The 18,447-nt window shown below is 47.5% G+C and overlaps 1 protein-coding gene across 1 annotated transcript in view; it reads right to left on the reverse strand.

Annotated features, from left to right (window-relative positions):
- LOC142297464 (T-cell differentiation antigen CD6-like) overlaps positions 1–18,447 on the reverse strand; it is a 65,561-nt gene that overhangs the window by 26,682 nt on the left and 20,432 nt on the right. The window contains exons 7-8 of the mRNA XM_075341689.1: positions 3,379–3,450; positions 1,622–1,681 (exon numbers count right to left, since the gene is read on the reverse strand). Coding sequence (XP_075197804.1) covers positions 1,622–1,681; positions 3,379–3,450 — 132 coding nt within the window. The remainder of the gene's footprint in view (positions 1–1,621; positions 1,682–3,378; positions 3,451–18,447) is intronic.

Raw genomic sequence — 18,447 nt, forward strand, 5'->3', positions numbered from 1 at the left:
CAGAGGTAATACTAGTCAAGCCCACCAGATGGCAGTAGAATCGTCAGAAAGCCGTGTCACAACATGAGGTCTTGTAAGTACACAAGGGCAAAGTCTAAACGTAGTCAGAGGGAAGCAAATAGTCAGTAGCCGGGAAATCAGAGCCTAGAGGCGAGGGGCAGTGGGAAGACAAGACAGAATTAAGGTAAACAGATAAGGAACAAACAGGGAGACAGCAGGAGAGACACTGACAAGACGGAAACAGAGAACAGAGGAGGTTACCAGGTCAGGTGAACATGGAGGTCAGGAGGGGGCAGGGCAGACAACAGGTCACTCAAGAGCAGAACACAGCAGAGCCAGAAATATCACTGGTGAAGTCCAAGAGAAACAGTGCCCTAATAAAGCAGCCTGACCTCCAGAACGAGGCAGAAAGGATTAACCCCTAACGTGACCTGCATCAGAAGTGAAACTAAAAAAAATCCAAAGACAGTCATGATGACCTTGCACACTCCCTCTCTCAGACCCTGAATTGGAGTGATGGATATTAAACAGGGCATTTAGAGGGTTAAACAGCCAGTGATGGAGTGGTCACCGTCCTTGGCTGTGAGAGCTGTTGGAAAAGCCAAAGTCTGAAGGCAGCAGTCACGTGGGCACAGCTCCTGTGCTGCACGATCGCCTGGATACACGCCATACATTATTGGTCAGGAACGCACTGAGCATCAGGACATACGGGGTACATCCAGTGTTGGGAAGGGATGAAGGCCAAAATGGCACAAATAATAATGTCCTGTTGGTTAATTGGGACAATTGTAGGGTTATCTGGGAGTTTTGTATTTTTTTCCTTAAAGGGCTAAGAATTTACAGGCAAGTAGTTGCTAACTACCCGTCTGTTCTGTAGGAAAGTGGAGAAAGCAATAACTCGTTCATTCGAACAGATCTAGTAAGATTAGTGAAGGGACACTGCCCCCTGCTGGCCGAAGATATCACTCAGGAGTAAAGAACTGCTCAGGAACAAGGAATCAGCCAGCAGGTTCCTGGAGGGACAGATAGCTGGGGAGAACAAGGTCAGGTGACCGTTCCTGCGGCACTTGGTGCAACACAAAGTTTCTCCCTCTTTCCATTCTTGAATGTTGGGAGGCATGGTTATACCCAACCTCTATGTGGTGATAACATATGGTCATCATGTGGCGGTATTTATCCCCATTACGTGGTTTATTATTGGTGTTAGTTTTGGTAAAGTGACATTAAATAATAATATGGTGATACGTGTATGACAACTATAGAAATATTCCTTGGCTAGAGATCTTATTGCCGTTTTCTATGAGATTTATTTATCTTATCTGTAGCCTATTGTTTAATGGAAGGAGCCAGGGGCGAATTCGTCTTTGTAGGATCTAGAACACTACAGGGGCTCATACTTCTGACCAACATCAGTGAGGGCCAGGTCCAAATTTTCTACCAATGCTTCCACCCACTAATGCCTTGGAGACCATGGCCCTTCCACGCACCGATGCCACGGAGATTTTAAGGCTTCCAGGTAGGCCATCCTTTCGTGCAGTAAAGCCGCAGTGACCAGTGCTGGGGAGATCATGGATTACTCTTGTCCAGAACAGTAAGAAGATAAGAGAAGTCATTTCATCACCTGGATCTTTGCTCTGCAGTCGAGGACTTGGACTAAACGTGGAAATCTGCAGTGAAGCATCTACAAAAAAAAATAAAAAATTACCGGTATGTAAGACACATCCTAGACCAGAGGGATCGACAATATACTGAACCCCATATATTATTATATACTGGATATTATATTGGATCCGCAGTATATAGACTGGACTCCACAGATTACTATAAGCCTGAGCCAACATATTCTCTATCAATATGGCTGACCCAATATACAGTGACAAGGAAAAAGGTAACAATGCTTTGAACTTTTGACTTTCCGGCTCCATATCTCATTGTCCTCTGCAGCTTTGAGCGTGAGACGACCTTCATTTTATAGTCAATCATCTCGGCTTCTCATACATAAATGTGACTTGCAGCTATTTAGCATATGATTAGTTATGCAGATTCTTGTCATGTTGCTGCATTGTTACCGTTTTGCTTCTTAAAATCAACATTTTTAATTTTCATTATTTTGTTAGTATTTTATAAAGCCATCTTTCATATTTCAACACTGCCTTAATCCTTCTGGGCTCTCCATCTGAATCAAGCATGTCTGGACTGAAATCTGCTCAAAGGTCTCTTCTACAAGTTCTCCATGTTGGTGCATACTGGTCGTCTCACTTGGGTATTGTCACAATGATTATGGGATAGCGGGAGACTGGGGGCTCCTAGTCTATCCCTCAAGCTAGAGGGCCCTATGCTATCCCTAACCTCAGGGATATTCCTGATGGTGGCCCTTCCTGGCCCTACTCCTGACCAGTCCTGACCTCACCCCCCCCCCCTCTTCTTCACCCAGGGAGGGACGGGTCAGGGTTGATGAAACCCACAGATAAAGACAGACAAGGGAAAACCTAATCTCTATTAGGCTGCTTTCACACATCCGGCTGTAGCAGTGCGGCACAATCCGGCGCTCTGCTGAAAAAACTAAACCGTTTTTTTTGCCGCCGGTTTCGTTTTTTCCAGCATTGACTTGCATTGGCGCCGCATGGGCTTGCGTTCCGTCTGGTTTTTGCCGCATGCGGCAGATTTAGCCGATGCGGCGGCCGGATGGAACGTTCCCTGGCACGTTTTTTGCTCCGGCAAAAAGAACCGCATTGCGCCGCATCCAGCCGATGCGGCGCATTTTTCAATGCATCCCTATGGACGCTGCATGCGGTTTTGTCCACTGCGCATGCTCAGTAGCATGCCGCAAACGGAAAAAAACGGACGGGCCGCATGTAAAAAACTTATGCAAAGGATGCGGTGTTTTCACCGCATCCGTTGCATCGGTTTCACAGCCGGATTGAGCCGCACGGCTCAAACCGGATGTGTGAAAGCAGCTTAGCACATCACACACACACAAAGGTAAAGACAATAAAAGGTTCAGGAGGAAAAACAAGAGCAGGAAGGAAGCTAGAAAATAATAGGGGTAAACTCCACAGCCACATGAATCAATGAGCATGTAATCAAAGGAGACAAACAAGCAACCAGGCACAGATTAACTCTTGCTAGCCTAGCTATGAACTACAGGTCTGTGGGTTGACGCCTGAGTCTCCCTGCACTGCTCACAGACATCAGAGAAGTGAGCAGGCAGAGTGCCTGAATCTGTAGTCTCCACAGGTCCTGATGCCGCCATGACAGTCAGCGATGCCCGCGAAAACCTCTTTGTGACACCGGTACTGTTATAGTATTACACCGTGGAGCCCGGTACTGAGGCGGTGAGGGACATGTTATTAAACGTAGATGGGCGAGTCTTCTTACCTGGTGTCTTGGCCTCTCTTGGCGTCCAGTGAGCATTGTTCCTGGGAAATGATGCAATTTGTAAAGAGATTTCTAGAATGTAAAGACAGGAAAAGTAAAATTTGCATGGATGTGCGGGGTCTCTGCAGAAGATATGTAGGACAGGACATCATTTCTGGGTGAGCGTCCTAGCAGAGTGATATCGACATCACCATTATCATACAAAGTCAGTAGGGGGCGTCTTTACGCCCATCATTGACATAACTATGTCCAGCTGGCTCCTGATCTTCATCACTCTGTATTGGGAGACCGTTTTCTTCATTACTCTGAGTGGGGGGCCCCCATCATAATTACCAATATGTCTGGGGGGCCATCACTGTCTGCACTCACTTTGAGGTTCCTATCATGTCCGAGAGTCCCATCATCATCACCATTATGTACGAGGGTCCCTTTATTGTCGTCAGCATTTTTGATGATCCCAATAACAGTCTGAGGGTCCCATCATTGTTGTCAGCATGTTCTCGGGTCCCCTTGTCATCACCACTATGTATGGAGGTCCCATTATCATCACCATTATATTCAAGGGTCCCATCATCATCACTAATAATGAGTGGACCGGGGAATATTCGGATTCGCCAAATCCGCACGGGCTAAAGAAAAAAGTCGTGTTCGAGGACCGAACTTGACCCCGGATAATGAACGCAATACAAGTCAATGGGGATAAGAAGTTCTGTGCTGTAAAATGTTCCTAGTAAGGGGTAGGGAGCTACAAAAGGAAGCTAAATGGGGGTAAGAGCTTGACAGTTATACGTATCGTGTTTACTGAAAGATAACACTGCAGCGAGACTCTTTCTGAGCCCACTTATTAAGTCTCATGAATAATCACTGCTTTCCCCGCCCACCCTCTGTACCAGCATTTGTGAATGGTCAGAGACTATTATACACGCCCCTACCCTCTGCTGTCACTATTTCATGGCAGCTGCAGTAAGTGGTCCATCACTGCAGACTCCGGATGTAGTAGAGCCGGGGTCATCATGAGACATCTGAATTACATCGGACCTGCAGGGGTTTTTGTGATTCTTTTAACTTACAGGTTATTTATAAGGGTGTCTCATAGACACCTACCGAATACTAAGCTCGGGCTTGATGACAGCTGTGATTTTCTACAAATCACAGCTGTCATCAATCCCATATATTACCCCGATTGTTGCTGCACCAGGGCAATTGGGCTGAGCCGGAAAAAGCTCCACAATTGGTGCATCTTATGGATTTGCCATTTCTGGTGGCTGTGGGCTAGTATTTTTAATAAAGTGATAAAGACCATGCATCACCTCTTGTAGGTGCTCAGGAGAAAATAAGACTAATATTGGAGGTTAACTCCGGCACACTACCACTTCCCATATGCCCAAAAAAAGAAGAAGAGGAATACAGTTGTTGGATGTCAAAAAATCCTTTTTCTCTTATTTTATTTAGTGCCAAAAAGTGATATAGTGCTGTACAATTGTCCGCCAGGAGTCGACGTTTCGGCTAGCAAGCCTTCATCAGGTCGGACAGGCTGAATATATTATTTACAAGTGAGAAAACAAAACAAAAGAACAAAGATAAAAATTAATGACATTGAATCGATATGCTCATCTGGGTACAATAGGCAAAATTTAGGAACAAGGAGAGAATCAGGAGTGATACCAAGAACATAGGAACAAGGGTACATCATACAGATATTGTAGCATTAAAACACTGCGTACCATGAATATATAGGACCTAATAGTCATGGTGGTAGTGCCACATGGTAGCAGAGTGGAGGTGAGATACGAGAATTTGTGAAGTGTCCGCACAAAGTGCATGGTAAGGATGCTCACCTTGATTTGTAATAAGATGGTAATGTCATATAAATGCAGAGTAGTTGCAAGAATGTAAGGCCCTCCGTTTGGAGATAGCTGAAGGAGAAAGACAAGTAGAATAAGGGAGATTGTATTGGTAGAATAGAAAGAGCACAATAGAGAGGAGCTGAGAATAGTGATCACTATGACATACCCAGTGCCAGAAGCCGTGGAAAGTCCCGGGAGATCTATGGTATGTTGGATCCTAAGAGGTTTTTGGATTAGGACCAGGGAGATTTGAGACAGAAAGTATCAAGTATATCTAGAAGAAAAAGTGTGAAATGATCAACTGGGCTAGGTAGTATGTCTGCCTCGGTAGGTGCTCCTATTCAGGAGGTAAAATAATGGTTACCTTGTTGGTAGGTTATATCCCTTTTGGTATATAAGGCCGCAATCGTGACCATGTATGTCCCAGGTGAATGGCAGTTCTTGCGGTGGGATGTTGGTATCTATGGTTCCAATAGGACATCATGTTAACAGAGTTACCGTCGTCATGAAAAGATATAGTGAATGTGGTAAAATGCATTATTACCTATTAGCTCTGTAAGTATAGCCTAGGGGGATCGCTGCGGCTAGAGGTATCTCTGGCAATGACTCTAATGGAGTAAACATAGACGTCCCAGATTCACATGTAGAATCAGGATGGTATGCCTGATAGGGAATCTGTGGTCCCAGAAGGATGACATGAGAACAGTGTTACCAACAATAGGAGGTGAAGATACAGTAACAAAAAGGGGGATTATACGCAATTACCTAATGATTTGTTAGGTGAAGTACTTTGATAGAGGTTACATGGAAAGGGACGTTCCTGTAATGAGGAGTCAAGGTCCAGGATTCATCCTGGTGATCAAGATATAGAGACTAAATGCCGCTTATAGCTGTATTGAAAGAAAGTGGAGAAGGGTTAAGTGAGAATAGAGAGGGAAAGAGATATGAGGAAGAAAGAGAAGGTTACCTAATGACTCTGAGGGATATGGCATGGAGGGAGGTCCGTTGGCCCAGGATAGAGTCACATCTGGTTATCCAGGAAGAGAGGAGAATTAGTAAAATGACGGATGATGGATGTACAATACGTTGGTGGTATAGGTATAGTAATGTCTGAGTGAGCCACCTTACCAAGCGCCAGTGGTGCCGCAGGGCTGGATCGCACGTCCTGTGGGGTGAAAGGAGTGCAGTAAAAGCATCTATTTAACCACGAGCGTGCTGTGACGTGACTTCCGGTTTTCGTGTAGAATGGTGTCTGCTGGGAACCGGCGTCCTGCGCATGCGCAGGAGAATTCCAATGGTGGAGGTGGTGCTCCGTGAAACGCGGAAGTAGAACCTTGGAACGCACATGTGACAGGCATGTGATGATGGGGGCGTAACAGTGAGTCACATGGCCGTGTGTCCGGACCCGGTTTACATGTTGCGGTGCCGGAGTGAGTGACATGCTGATATATCACTGTCACGCAGTGGTATTAGTTCTGTGAAGCAGAAAAAAGGAATTAGAATACAATGTAATACAATAATCACATATTCACATATTTAATCACATATTAATCACATATTTGATATCATATTTATACTATGGTAAATAAGATAGGATAATGATGAGGACATAATCAATACATGGGATTTCACATCATTGGAAGAGTAGTGGATCGACGGTTTGATTTGGTATAACCATATGCATCACTAAATGAGAGGTGAATGCCTAAGATGGATTATGCATGTGTATGGCCTACGTGTGCATGTGATAAGGATATGTTAATAGTGGTATCAATGCAATGGGTTCTTTGTCTCTTAATGTAAAGAGGGTGGGGAGGAAAGAGGGGGAAAGGGGAGGAGAAGGGAAGTCCTACCACTTCCATATGAATGGGATTATGTGATGTGGAGGGACCGTACTTCGGTGCAACACTCTGGTCATCGGTGGATATTATTATGCGGGCACTACAGCAATAGGGGTCAAAAAGCTTGTTCATATCTTCGGTTCAGGCCATGGGGCTCAAGAGTGCCAAGGGTATGGATCCATCTAGCTTCCTTCTCCCGAAGGAGTTTGACCCTATCGCCACCTCTGCGACTAGTGCCAACTAGATCTATGACTTGAAACCTCAACTGTGAGATCCTATGACCTGCTGTGATGAAGTGGAGGGGGATGGGAAGTAGGGTATGACCGCACCTGATGTCCGACTTATGTTTGTTAATACGGTCTCGGATATGTTGGGTGGTCTCTCCAACATATCCGAGACCGCAGGGACACTTAATTAGATAAACTACAAAAGAACTGTCACAAGTAAAGAAATCCCTGATTGGGAAGGCTCTACCAGTTCTGGGGTGTGTGAAAGAGCTCCCTTTAGTGATGTTTGAGCATTGGGCACATCTTAGACATGGAAAGGTGCCGAATTGTGGGTTATTAAGAAACCTCTGTCTGGGAACGTGATGACTGGGGCCTATATCCGCTCGAACCAATTTGTCCCTGATGTTTGGGGATTTTCTGTAACAAAAAAGTGGTGGTGTCTTAAATTCACTGATTTGAGGGTAAGCAAGGCCAAGAAGTGGCCAGTGCTTCAAAATGAACCCGTCGTATCTCAAGGACACATCCCACTTTTTGGAGATATTAATGGATCTCCACCACATCCCAGACACATCTATATTGGTAAACATTAAGCCGGCAGATAAGGGGGGAGCCATTGTGGTCCTTGACCGTCAGTACTACATTGCGGAAATTCTTGGCCAATTGTCTGACATATCTACCTATGAACCAGTCTCCCACAATCCGACATCAGACATTTCTTCTCTTATTAAAACTACGGCTCAACTACACTTTGAACGAGGGGTTATTGACCAGAAATTGAGGGACTTTCTCAGCAACCCACATCCAATCACCCCTGTCTTCTACACATTGCCAAAAGTCCACAAACATCTCACCCGACCCCCAGGTAGGCCCATAGTGGCCTCAACGGACTCTGTCCTTTCTCCATTGGCCCGCACAGTCGAGAAGATCCTCTCACCTTTCATTCCCCTGACCCCGTCGTATCTCAAGGACACATCCCACTTTTTGGAGATATTAATGGATCTCCACCACATCCCAGACACATCTATATTGGTGACACTTGACGTTAACTCACTATATACGAGCATTGACCATGAGGAGGGCCTGGCATCGGTGAATTGGTTCTTCGAACAATTCACCACCTTACCAATGGAAAACAGGGAATTCTGTATCGACTTACTTAGGATTATCCTGGAAAGGAATTTCTTCCTATTTCAGGATCAATTTTATGTACAGCGTAGGGGGACCGCGATGGGCTCTAACGTCGCGCCCCCCTACGCTAACATCTTCATGACCGCATTCGAAGACAGGTACATACATTCTCACCCTCTGATCATACGCCACGCGTTGATCTGGCGGAGATACATAGATGATGTCTTCCTGATCTGGGACGGCGATCTAGACTCCCTACTTACATTTTATGGAGAGATCAACACCTTCCAACCAGGCTTAACATTTTCAATTAATCATAGCACTGAGAAGATCAACTTCCTAGATTGTTGGGTCATCAAAAACAGGGATGGTTCCATCACGACCGATATCTATACCAAGCCCACGGACAAAAACAGTCTTCTCCATTATACCAGCAACCACCCAAAACACACAAAAAATTCCCTGCCAATCAGCCAGCATACAAGGGTGGACCGTATCGTAAGTGACAATAACACACGTAGGACAAGACATGTTGAGATGACCAACAAGTTTAGGCAGAGGGGCTACCCTGATAACATAGCGACTAATACAAGACCCGTATCCCATAGGCCACAAACACAATCAGACCGCATGCCCCTCATCAACACATTTCACCCTTTCTCTCCAATGGTCAAGACAATCATTTTGAAGCACTGGCCACTTCTTGGCCTTGCTTACCCTCAAATCAGTGAATTTAAGACACCACCACTTTTTTGTTACAGAAAATCCCCAAACATCAGGGACAAATTGGTTCGAGCGGATATAGGCCCCAGTCATCACGTTCCCAGACAGAGGTTTCTTAATAACCCACAATTCGGCACCTTTCCATGTCTAAGATGTGCCCAATGCTCAAACATCACTAAAGGGAGCTCTTTCACACACCCCAGAACTGGTAGAGCCTTCCCAATCAGGGATTTCTTTACTTGTGACAGTTCTTTTGTAGTTTATCTAATTAAGTGTCCCTGCGGTCTCGGATATGTTGGAGAGACCACCCAACATATCCGAGACCGTATTAACAAACATAAGTCGGACATCAGGTGCGGTCATACCCTACTTCCCATCCCCCTCCACTTCATCACAGCAGGTCATAGGATCTCACAGTTGAGGTTTCAAGTCATAGATCTAGTTGGCACTAGTCGCAGAGGTGGCGATAGGGTCAAACTCCTTCGGGAGAAGGAAGCTAGATGGATCCATACCCTTGGCACTCTTGAGCCCCATGGCCTGAACCGAAGATATGAACAAGCTTTTTGACCCCTATTGCTGTAGTGCCCGCATAATAATATCCACCGATGACCAGAGTGTTGCACCGAAGTACGGTCCCTCCACATCACATAATCCCATTCATATGGAAGTGGTAGGACTTCCCTTCTCCTCCCCTTTCCCCCTCTTTCCTCCCCACCCTCTTTACATTAAGAGACAAAGAACCCATTGCATTGATACCACTATTAACATATCCTTATCACATGCACACGTAGGCCATACACATGCATAATCCATCTTAGGCATTCACCTCTCATTTAGTGATGCATATGGTTATACCAAATCAAACCGTCGATCCACTACTCTTCCAATGATGTGAAATCCCATGTATTGATTATGTCCTCATCATTATCCTATCTTATTTACCATAGTATAAATATGATATCAAATATGTGATTAATATGTGATTAAATATGTGAATATGTGATTATTGTATTACATTGTATTCTAATTCCTTTTTTCTGCTTCACAGAACTAATACCACTGCGTGACAGTGATATATCAGCATGTCACTCACTCTGGCACCGCAACATGTAAACCGGGTCCGGACACACGGCCATGTGACTCACTGTTACGCCCCCATCATCACATGCCTGTCACATGTGCGTTCCAAGGTTCTACTTCCGCGTTTCACGGAGCACCACCTCCACCATTGGAATTCCCCTACGCATGCGCAGGACGCCGGTTCCCAGCAGACACCATTCTACACGAAAACCGGAAGTCACGTCACAGCACGCTCGTGGTTAAATAGATGCTTTTACTGCACTCCTTTCACCCCACAGGACGTGCGATCCAGCCCTGCGGCACCACTGGCGCTTGGTAAGGTGGCTCACTCAGACATTACTATACCTATACCACCAACGTATTGTACATCCATCATCCGTCATTTTACTAATTCTCCTCTCTTCCTGGATAACCAGATGTGACTCTATCCTGGGCCAACGGACCTCCCTCCATGCCATATCCCTCAGAGTCATTAGGTAACCTTCTCTTTCTTCCTCATATCTCTTTCCCTCTCTATTCTCACTTAACCCTTCTCCACTTTCTTTCAATACAGCTATAAGCGGCATTTAGTCTCTATATCTTGATCACCAGGATGAATCCTGGACCTTGACTCCTCATTACAGGAACGTCCCTTTCCATGTAACCTCTATCAAAGTACTTCACCTAACAAATCATTAGGTAATTGCGTATAATCCCCCTTTTTGTTACTGTATCTTCACCTCCTATTGTTGGTAACACTGTTCTCATGTCATCCTTCTGGGACCACAGATTCCCTATCAGGCATACCATCCTGATTCTACATGTGAATCTGGGACGTCTATGTTTACTCCATTAGAGTCATTGCCAGAGATACCTCTAGCCGCAGCGATCCCCCTAGGCTATACTTACAGAGCTAATAGGTAATAATGCATTTTACCACATTCACTATATCTTTTCATGACGACGGTAACTCTGTTAACATGATGTCCTATTGGAACCATAGATACCAACATCCCACCGCAAGAACTGCCATTCACCTGGGACATACATGGTCACGATTGCGGCCTTATATACCAAAAGGGATATAACCTACCAACAAGGTAACCATTATTTTACCTCCTGAATAGGAGCACCTACCGAGGCAGACATACTACCTAGCCCAATTGATCATTTTACATTTTATTTTATTCTTCTAGATATACTTGATACTTTCTGTCTCAAATCTCCCTGGTCCTAATCCAAAAACCTCTTAGGATCCAACATACCATAGATCTCCCGGGACTTTCCACGGCTTCTGGCACTGGGTATGTCATAGTGATCACTATTCTCAGCTCCTCTCTATTGTGCTCTTTCTATTCTACCAATACAATCTCCCTTATTCTACTTGTCTTTCTCCTTCAGCTATCTCCAAACGGAGGGCCTTACATTCTTGCAACTACTCTGCATTTATATGACATTACCATCTTATTACAAATCAAGGTGAGCATCCTTACCATGCACTTTGTGCGGACACTTCACAAATTCTCGTATCTCACCTCCACTCTGCTACCATGTGGCACTACCACCATGACTATTAGGTCCTATATATTCATGGTACGCAGTGTTTTAATGCTACAATATCTGTATGATGTACCCTTGTTCCTATGTTCTTGGTATCACTCCTGATTCTCTCCTTGTTCCTAAATTTTGCCTATTGTACCCAGATGAGCATATCGATTCAATGTCATTAATTTTTATCTTTGTTCTTTTGTTTTGTTTTCTCACTTGTAAATAATATATTCAGCCTGTCCGACCTGATGAAGGCTTGCTAGCCGAAACGTCGACTCCTGGCGGACAATTGTACAGCACTGTTTCACTTTTTGGCACTAAATAAAATAAGAGAAAAAGGATTTTTTGACATCCAACAACTGTATTCCTCTTCTTCTTTTTTTGGGCATATGGGAAGTGGTAGTGTGCCGGAGTTAACCTCCAAGGCTAGTATTTTTAGGCTGGGAGGGGCCAATATCCATGTCTCTTCCCACCCTGATAACACCAAGTTATCGTCCCCCAACTGTCAGCTTCACCAAGACTGGTTATCAAAAACAGAGGGGACCTTATGTTGCTTTTTTAAATTATGGGCGCCTGTTACGAGGGGGACCCGGGGAAGCGTGCCAAGATGGGAAATGGACAGCTTCCGCCGGTCAAGGTCCACTGTGCGGTGTAAGGGACCGCTGCTATGGTCAGGAAAGAGTGAGCGGGTTGCTGCTAGTGATCGTCTGGAACGTCACAGACTATCTATGTACACCGGTCCGCCCTAACCCGTGAGGGTTGTATGGCTCGGGGCTTCTCGTACGGTGTACCTGTTGCACGGGGACGCACAGAGGTGCCTACACACGTGTGCCAGCGGGAGTCACAGGAATATGGCACGGGGGTAGCACAGAGGTGCCCACGCACGTGTGCTTCAGAAACCAAGTGAGTCCGACAGAGACTCGAGGAGCTCACCTGGGACAGGAACACAGCCTGCTAAACGGGATACTGCCGGAGCAGCAAGGCAGGGGCAAGACCTGCAAACTAGGTGCTGCCTGAGCAGCAAGGGCAAAGCCCACAAAAGACAATAATGCCTAAGCAGTGGCGTGGCAGCACGCTGCCAGACATCCAAACATAGAAGGACGGTCGCGCACCGCCATGATGGCAGGGGGAGCTTTTAAGGAAGTGTAGCTCCACCCAAGGGCGGGCGCGAGACGGGCGTGTCCCAATCAGGATTCGTGACGTCCTGGCCCAGCCAGTCAGGATTCAGCACATCACCAGCCTCGTCATCGGGCCGTGTGATATCAGTGAGCGAATCAGAAGACGTCACGTGGAGCACATGCTCATCTTCCTGCCTCTGGGTCATAAAGGCGGGATCCCCGGTTTCACAATGTGCAGAGACATGGGAAGTCTTGCTGCTTCCCTGAGCATCTATTCTTTGCACACTGCGCAACCTCCCAGAGCCTCTGTGATGCTGAGCAGGAGAGCTTGTGGCAGGCAAGGGATGGGAGACCGCTCCATTCCTTGCAAGGGGAGAACCACTAGGTGTCACCCTTCTGCTGTGTCTCTGAGAAGGCAACTCCTGCAGTCTCCCAGACCTTTGGCGCTGCTGAGCAGGAGGGCTCGTGGCAGACAAGGAATGGGGGACCACCTTATTCCTTGCAATAAGAGAGCCACGACGTGTAACGTTACCCCCCTGTCTAGGGCCCCCCCTCGCCTGCGCCTGAAGGCCGCCACCAAACCAGGGGCGTAAACATGCTCCTCCAATTCCCAGGACCTATGCTCCCGGCCACGACCGACCCACTCCACGAGGAAGTACCTCTTGCCCTGTACAATTTTTGTTCTTACTAGCTTCGCTACTTCAGGGTCGTCGGACGAGGAGCCAACCTGGGACAGCAGAGACCCCGAGGTTTTAGGTCGTACGGGTTTCAGAAGAGATACATGAAAAGTATTAGAAATAGCCCAGCATGGAGGGAGCTGGAGTCGATATACCGCCGGGGTTACCCGCTCTATTACTGTAAACCGACCCAGGTACCTAGGAGCGAACTCGGCTGTCTGTACCGGAAGGTAGATATGTTTAGAAGACAGCCACACTAGGTACCCAGGTGCGAAAGATGGCGCAGAGTGAAGAAGACCCGTAGGTCTCTGCCTGAACGGTTTATTATACGCATACGACGTACAGACTCGCATATTCTCCTGTACATCCTGGGCTACCTCCGGCCCCCAATAATGCCTGATCGCAGGGTCTCTGGTCCCGTCGACCCTGAAGTGACCCATGCCTTTGGAGGCATGATCCCATGACAGCACATCATTCCGTGGGTCAGGGGAAATGAGGGTCTTACCAGGTGGCACCTGGTCTAGGGAAACGGAAGTGACCCTCCTCACGCTGACTGGAGGTGGAACAAGACACTGTGTTTCTTCCGATGGTTTCGAACATCGGGTGTCTACATGTCCCCTCTGCCCACAGGTAAAGCAATCGACCGACGGCCAAGAACCTGTGGTAGAGGAGACCACTGTGGAGATTTCCATTGGCTCCACAGAATCGTCAATAGAGCTGGCTGGGAGACCGGTCTGGTGGGGAAGGGGAGTCAGAGGCTCTGTAGACCAGGAAGACGTGGGTGCCGAAGAGACCTCGAGCCTCCGCTCCGCGTGGCGGATGTCTATGCGAGAGGCAAGCCGAATCAAGGACTCTAAGGTGGTCGGCACGTCACGCGTGGCCAGCGCGTCTTTGACGAACCCTGCCAGACCCTCCCAGAACACAGGGACCAGGACTTTATCTGGCCAGTCCAGCTCTGCGGCGAGTGTCTTGAATTGTACTGCAAAGTCCCCGACTGAAGTGGACCTTTGCCGAAGGCGTAGGAGCCGCAGAGCGGAGTCGTGGGTGTCTTGAGGCCCGAGGAACACCTTTCTCATAGCCTCAAGATAAACTGGAAGGTGATTCACCACCCGATCTCCGCGCTCCCACAACGGCGTGGACCACTTTAGCGCTTTCCCTGTGAGCAGGGACTGGACGAAGGCTACCTTCGCCTTCTCAGTAGCGTAATCAGTCGCGGACAACTCCAAGTAGGTGGTAACCTGGTTTATGAAACCACGGCACTCAGAGCTGTCCCCGCTGAAGCGCTCTGGGAGCGCAAGGCGAGGCGACCTTCCGCACAATTCCACAGCCTGAGTAGCCGCCTGGGTGGCGACTGTTGCTAGAGCAGCCTTATCGGGGGAAGACCGCTCCACTGCTGCCAATCGTGACTCCAACTGCTGCACATAACGCAGCAACTGCTGCTTCTCTTCCGCCATAGCCAGACCTTTGGCGCGACCGTAATGTTACGAGGGGGACCCGGGGAAGCGTGCCAAGATGGGAAATGGACAGCTTCCGCCGGTCAAGGTCCACTGTGCGGTGTAAGGGACCGCTGCTATGGTCAGGAAAGAGTGAGCGGGTTGCTGCTAGTGATCGTCTGGAACGTCACAGACAATCTATGTACACCGGTCCGCCCTAACCCGTGAGGGTTGTATGGCTCGGGGCTTCTCGTACGGTGTACCTGTTGCACGGGGACGCACAGAGGTGCCTACACACGTGTGCCAGCGGGAGTCACAGGCATATGGCACGGGGGTAGCACAGAGGTGCCCACGCACGTGTGCTTCAGAAACCAAGTGAGTCCGACAGAGACTCGAGGAGCTCACCTGGGACAGGAACACAGCCTGCTAAACGGGATACTGCCGGAGCAGCAAGGCAGGGGCAAGACCTGCAAACTAGGTGCTGCCTGAGCAGCAAGGGCAAAGCCCACAAAAGACAATAATGCCTAAGCAGTGGCGTGGCAGCACGCTGCCAGACATCCAAACCTAGAAGGACAGTCGCGCGCCACCATGATGGCAGGGGGAGCTTTTAAGGAAGTGTAGCTCCACCCAAGGGCGGGCGCGAGACGGGCGTGACCCAATCAGGATTCGTGACGTCCTGGCCCAGCCAGTCAGGATTCAGCACATCACCAGCCTCGTCATCGGGCCGTGTGATATCAGTGAGCGAATCAGAAGACGTCACGTGGAGCACATGCTCATCTTCCTGCCTCTGGGTCATAAAGGCGGGATCCCCGGTTTCACAATGTGCAGAGACATGGGAAGTCTTGCTGCTTCCCTGAGCATCTATTCTTTGCACACTGCGCAACCTCCCAGAGCCTCTGTGATGCTGAGCAGGAGAGCTTGTGGCAGGCAAGGGATGGGAGACTGCTCCATTCCTTGCAAGGGGAGAACCACTAGGTGTCACCCTTCTGCTGTGTCTCTGAGAAGGCAACTCCTGCAGTCTCCCAGACCTTTGGCGCTGCTGAGCAGGAGGGCTCGTGGCAGACAAGGAATGGGGGACCACCTTATTCCTTGCAATAAGAGAGCCACGACGTGTAACAGGCGCCTCTCTATTTTTGATAACCAGCCACGCTAAAGAATACTGCTGTTGGTTGCAGCCTGCAACTGCTGCTTTACCCGCACTGGTTATCAAACATATCTCAGAAGCCCACATCTTTTTTTTTTTCATTACAGTGGTGCGCCTTCCAACCACAGCCATGCCAATACTTGACATGGCTTTGATGGAGTCGGAAGTGCCCAGACTGGAAAAGTTTGCTGATTGGCTGCTCTGCGGCCTTTCAACAAGCTTTATTGAAATGATAAAACTGAACAGGAACCAGACACACCAAAAAACATTCATGTTTGGGGTTCAGCATCGGACACAAGGTATTCAGTATGAACCCCAAACAATACAGTTCAGGTTTGCTTATCCCTAATAATGACCACTATGTCTGGGGGTCCCATCATCATCACTACTATGAGCAAAGGTCCCATTATTGTCATCAGTATGCTTTAGAGTCCCATCATTGTCATCAGCATGTTCAAGGTTCCCATCATCAACATCACCACTATGTCCGAGGGTCGCATTATCATCATCACCACTATGTCTGAGGGTCCCATCTTTGTCATCAGAATGTTTGAGGGTGCCATCATTATCACCCTTATGTCCAAAGGTCCCATCATCATCACCACTATATACAAGGGTCCCATATTTGTCATCAGCAAAGTCGAGGTTCCCATCATCATCTCCACTATGTCCGAGGGTCCTATCATCATCACCACTATGTCTGAGGATCCCTTCATTGTCATCAGCATATTTGAGGGTCCCATCATCATCACCACTATGTCCAAGGGTCCCATCATCATCACCACTATGTCCAAGGGTCCCATCTCATGACCACTATGTCCAAGGGTCTCATCATCGTCACCACTATGTCTGAAGGTCCCATTATTGTTACCACTATGTCCGAGGGTCCCTCATTGTCATCAGCATATTTGAGGGTCCCATCATCACCACCACTATATCAGAGAGTCACATCATCATTATCACTGTGTCCAAGGGTCCCATCATTGTCATCAGCAAGGTTGAGGTTCCCATCATCATCTTCACTTTGTCCAAGGGTCCCATCATCGTCACCACTATGTTCGAAGGTCCTATTGTAGTCACCACTATGTCCTAGGGTCCCATCACTGTCATCAGTATATTTGAGGGTCCCATCATCATTACCACTATGTTCGAGGGTCCCATCATTTGTCCCATTTCATGACCACTATGTCTGAGGGTCCCATCTCATGACCATTATGTCCAAGGGTCCCATCATCATCACCACTATGTCCGAGGGTCCCATCATTGTCACCACTATGTCCGAGGGTCCCATCATTGTCATCAGCAGATTTGAGGGTCCCATCATTTTCACCACTATGTCCGAGGGTCCCATCATTGTCATCAGCAGATTTGAGGGTCCCATCATCGTCACCACTATGTCCGAGGGTGCCATCATCGTCACCACTATGTCCTAGGGTCCCATCATTGTCATCAGTATATTTGAGGGTCCCATCATCATCATCACTATATCAGAGGGTTCCATCATCATCACCACTATGTTCGAGGGTCCCATCATTACCATCATTATCACCACTATGTCTGTGGGTCCAATTAGGCTACAGTCATATGAAAAAGTTTGGGCACCCCTATTAATGTTACCTTTTTTCTTTATAACAATTTGGGTTTTTGCTATTTCAGTTTCATAGATCTAATAACTAGTGATGAGCGAGTACTAAAAAGCTCGGGTGCTCGAGGCTCGGGCCGAGCATCCCAAGATACTCGTGTACTCGGCCCGAGGACCGAGCCCAATGTTATCCTATGGGAGACCCGAGTATTTTTGTGAAATGACCCCCCGGCAGCATGTAGAAACCCTAAAAATGTCACAAAAGTCTCAGAAGAGTGCTCAAATGACATGGCAACAGCATGGGGAAGACCCCTTGAATCATTTATCACTCAAAAGTCACAGCTGTGAACAATTTTGTCCGCGTTTTACGCCATTTTTACGGACTCACCAGAAAACCTTCCTAAATGACACCAAAATGAATTTTCATGGCGAAAATGTTAAGGGCACATACCCAATAGTGAGATAGAGCTAATGTATGTTACTTTTTGAGATCAATACATGAAAGATTTTACGTAAAACATTGTGTGGCACTCCGATGTCCCTGAGAAGAGACGTACATAAAGGCCTCTGAGTCTAATGTGGCCATTTTGAGGAAGTGAGTCTTTGTAGTATTATACTTTGCCAGGGCAGTCCAAAATTTTGAGGTTCACCAATGCCCCTGCATACAGACGTGCATGAGGGCCTGTAAACCTGAAGTGCCCATTGTAAGGAAGTGGGTCTATTGTAGTATAGCCCTTTGGCA

The sequence above is a fragment of the Anomaloglossus baeobatrachus genome, chromosome 3, assembly GCF_048569485.1.
Source record: "Anomaloglossus baeobatrachus isolate aAnoBae1 chromosome 3, aAnoBae1.hap1, whole genome shotgun sequence".
NCBI classification, from domain to species: domain Eukaryota; kingdom Metazoa; phylum Chordata; class Amphibia; order Anura; family Aromobatidae; genus Anomaloglossus; species Anomaloglossus baeobatrachus.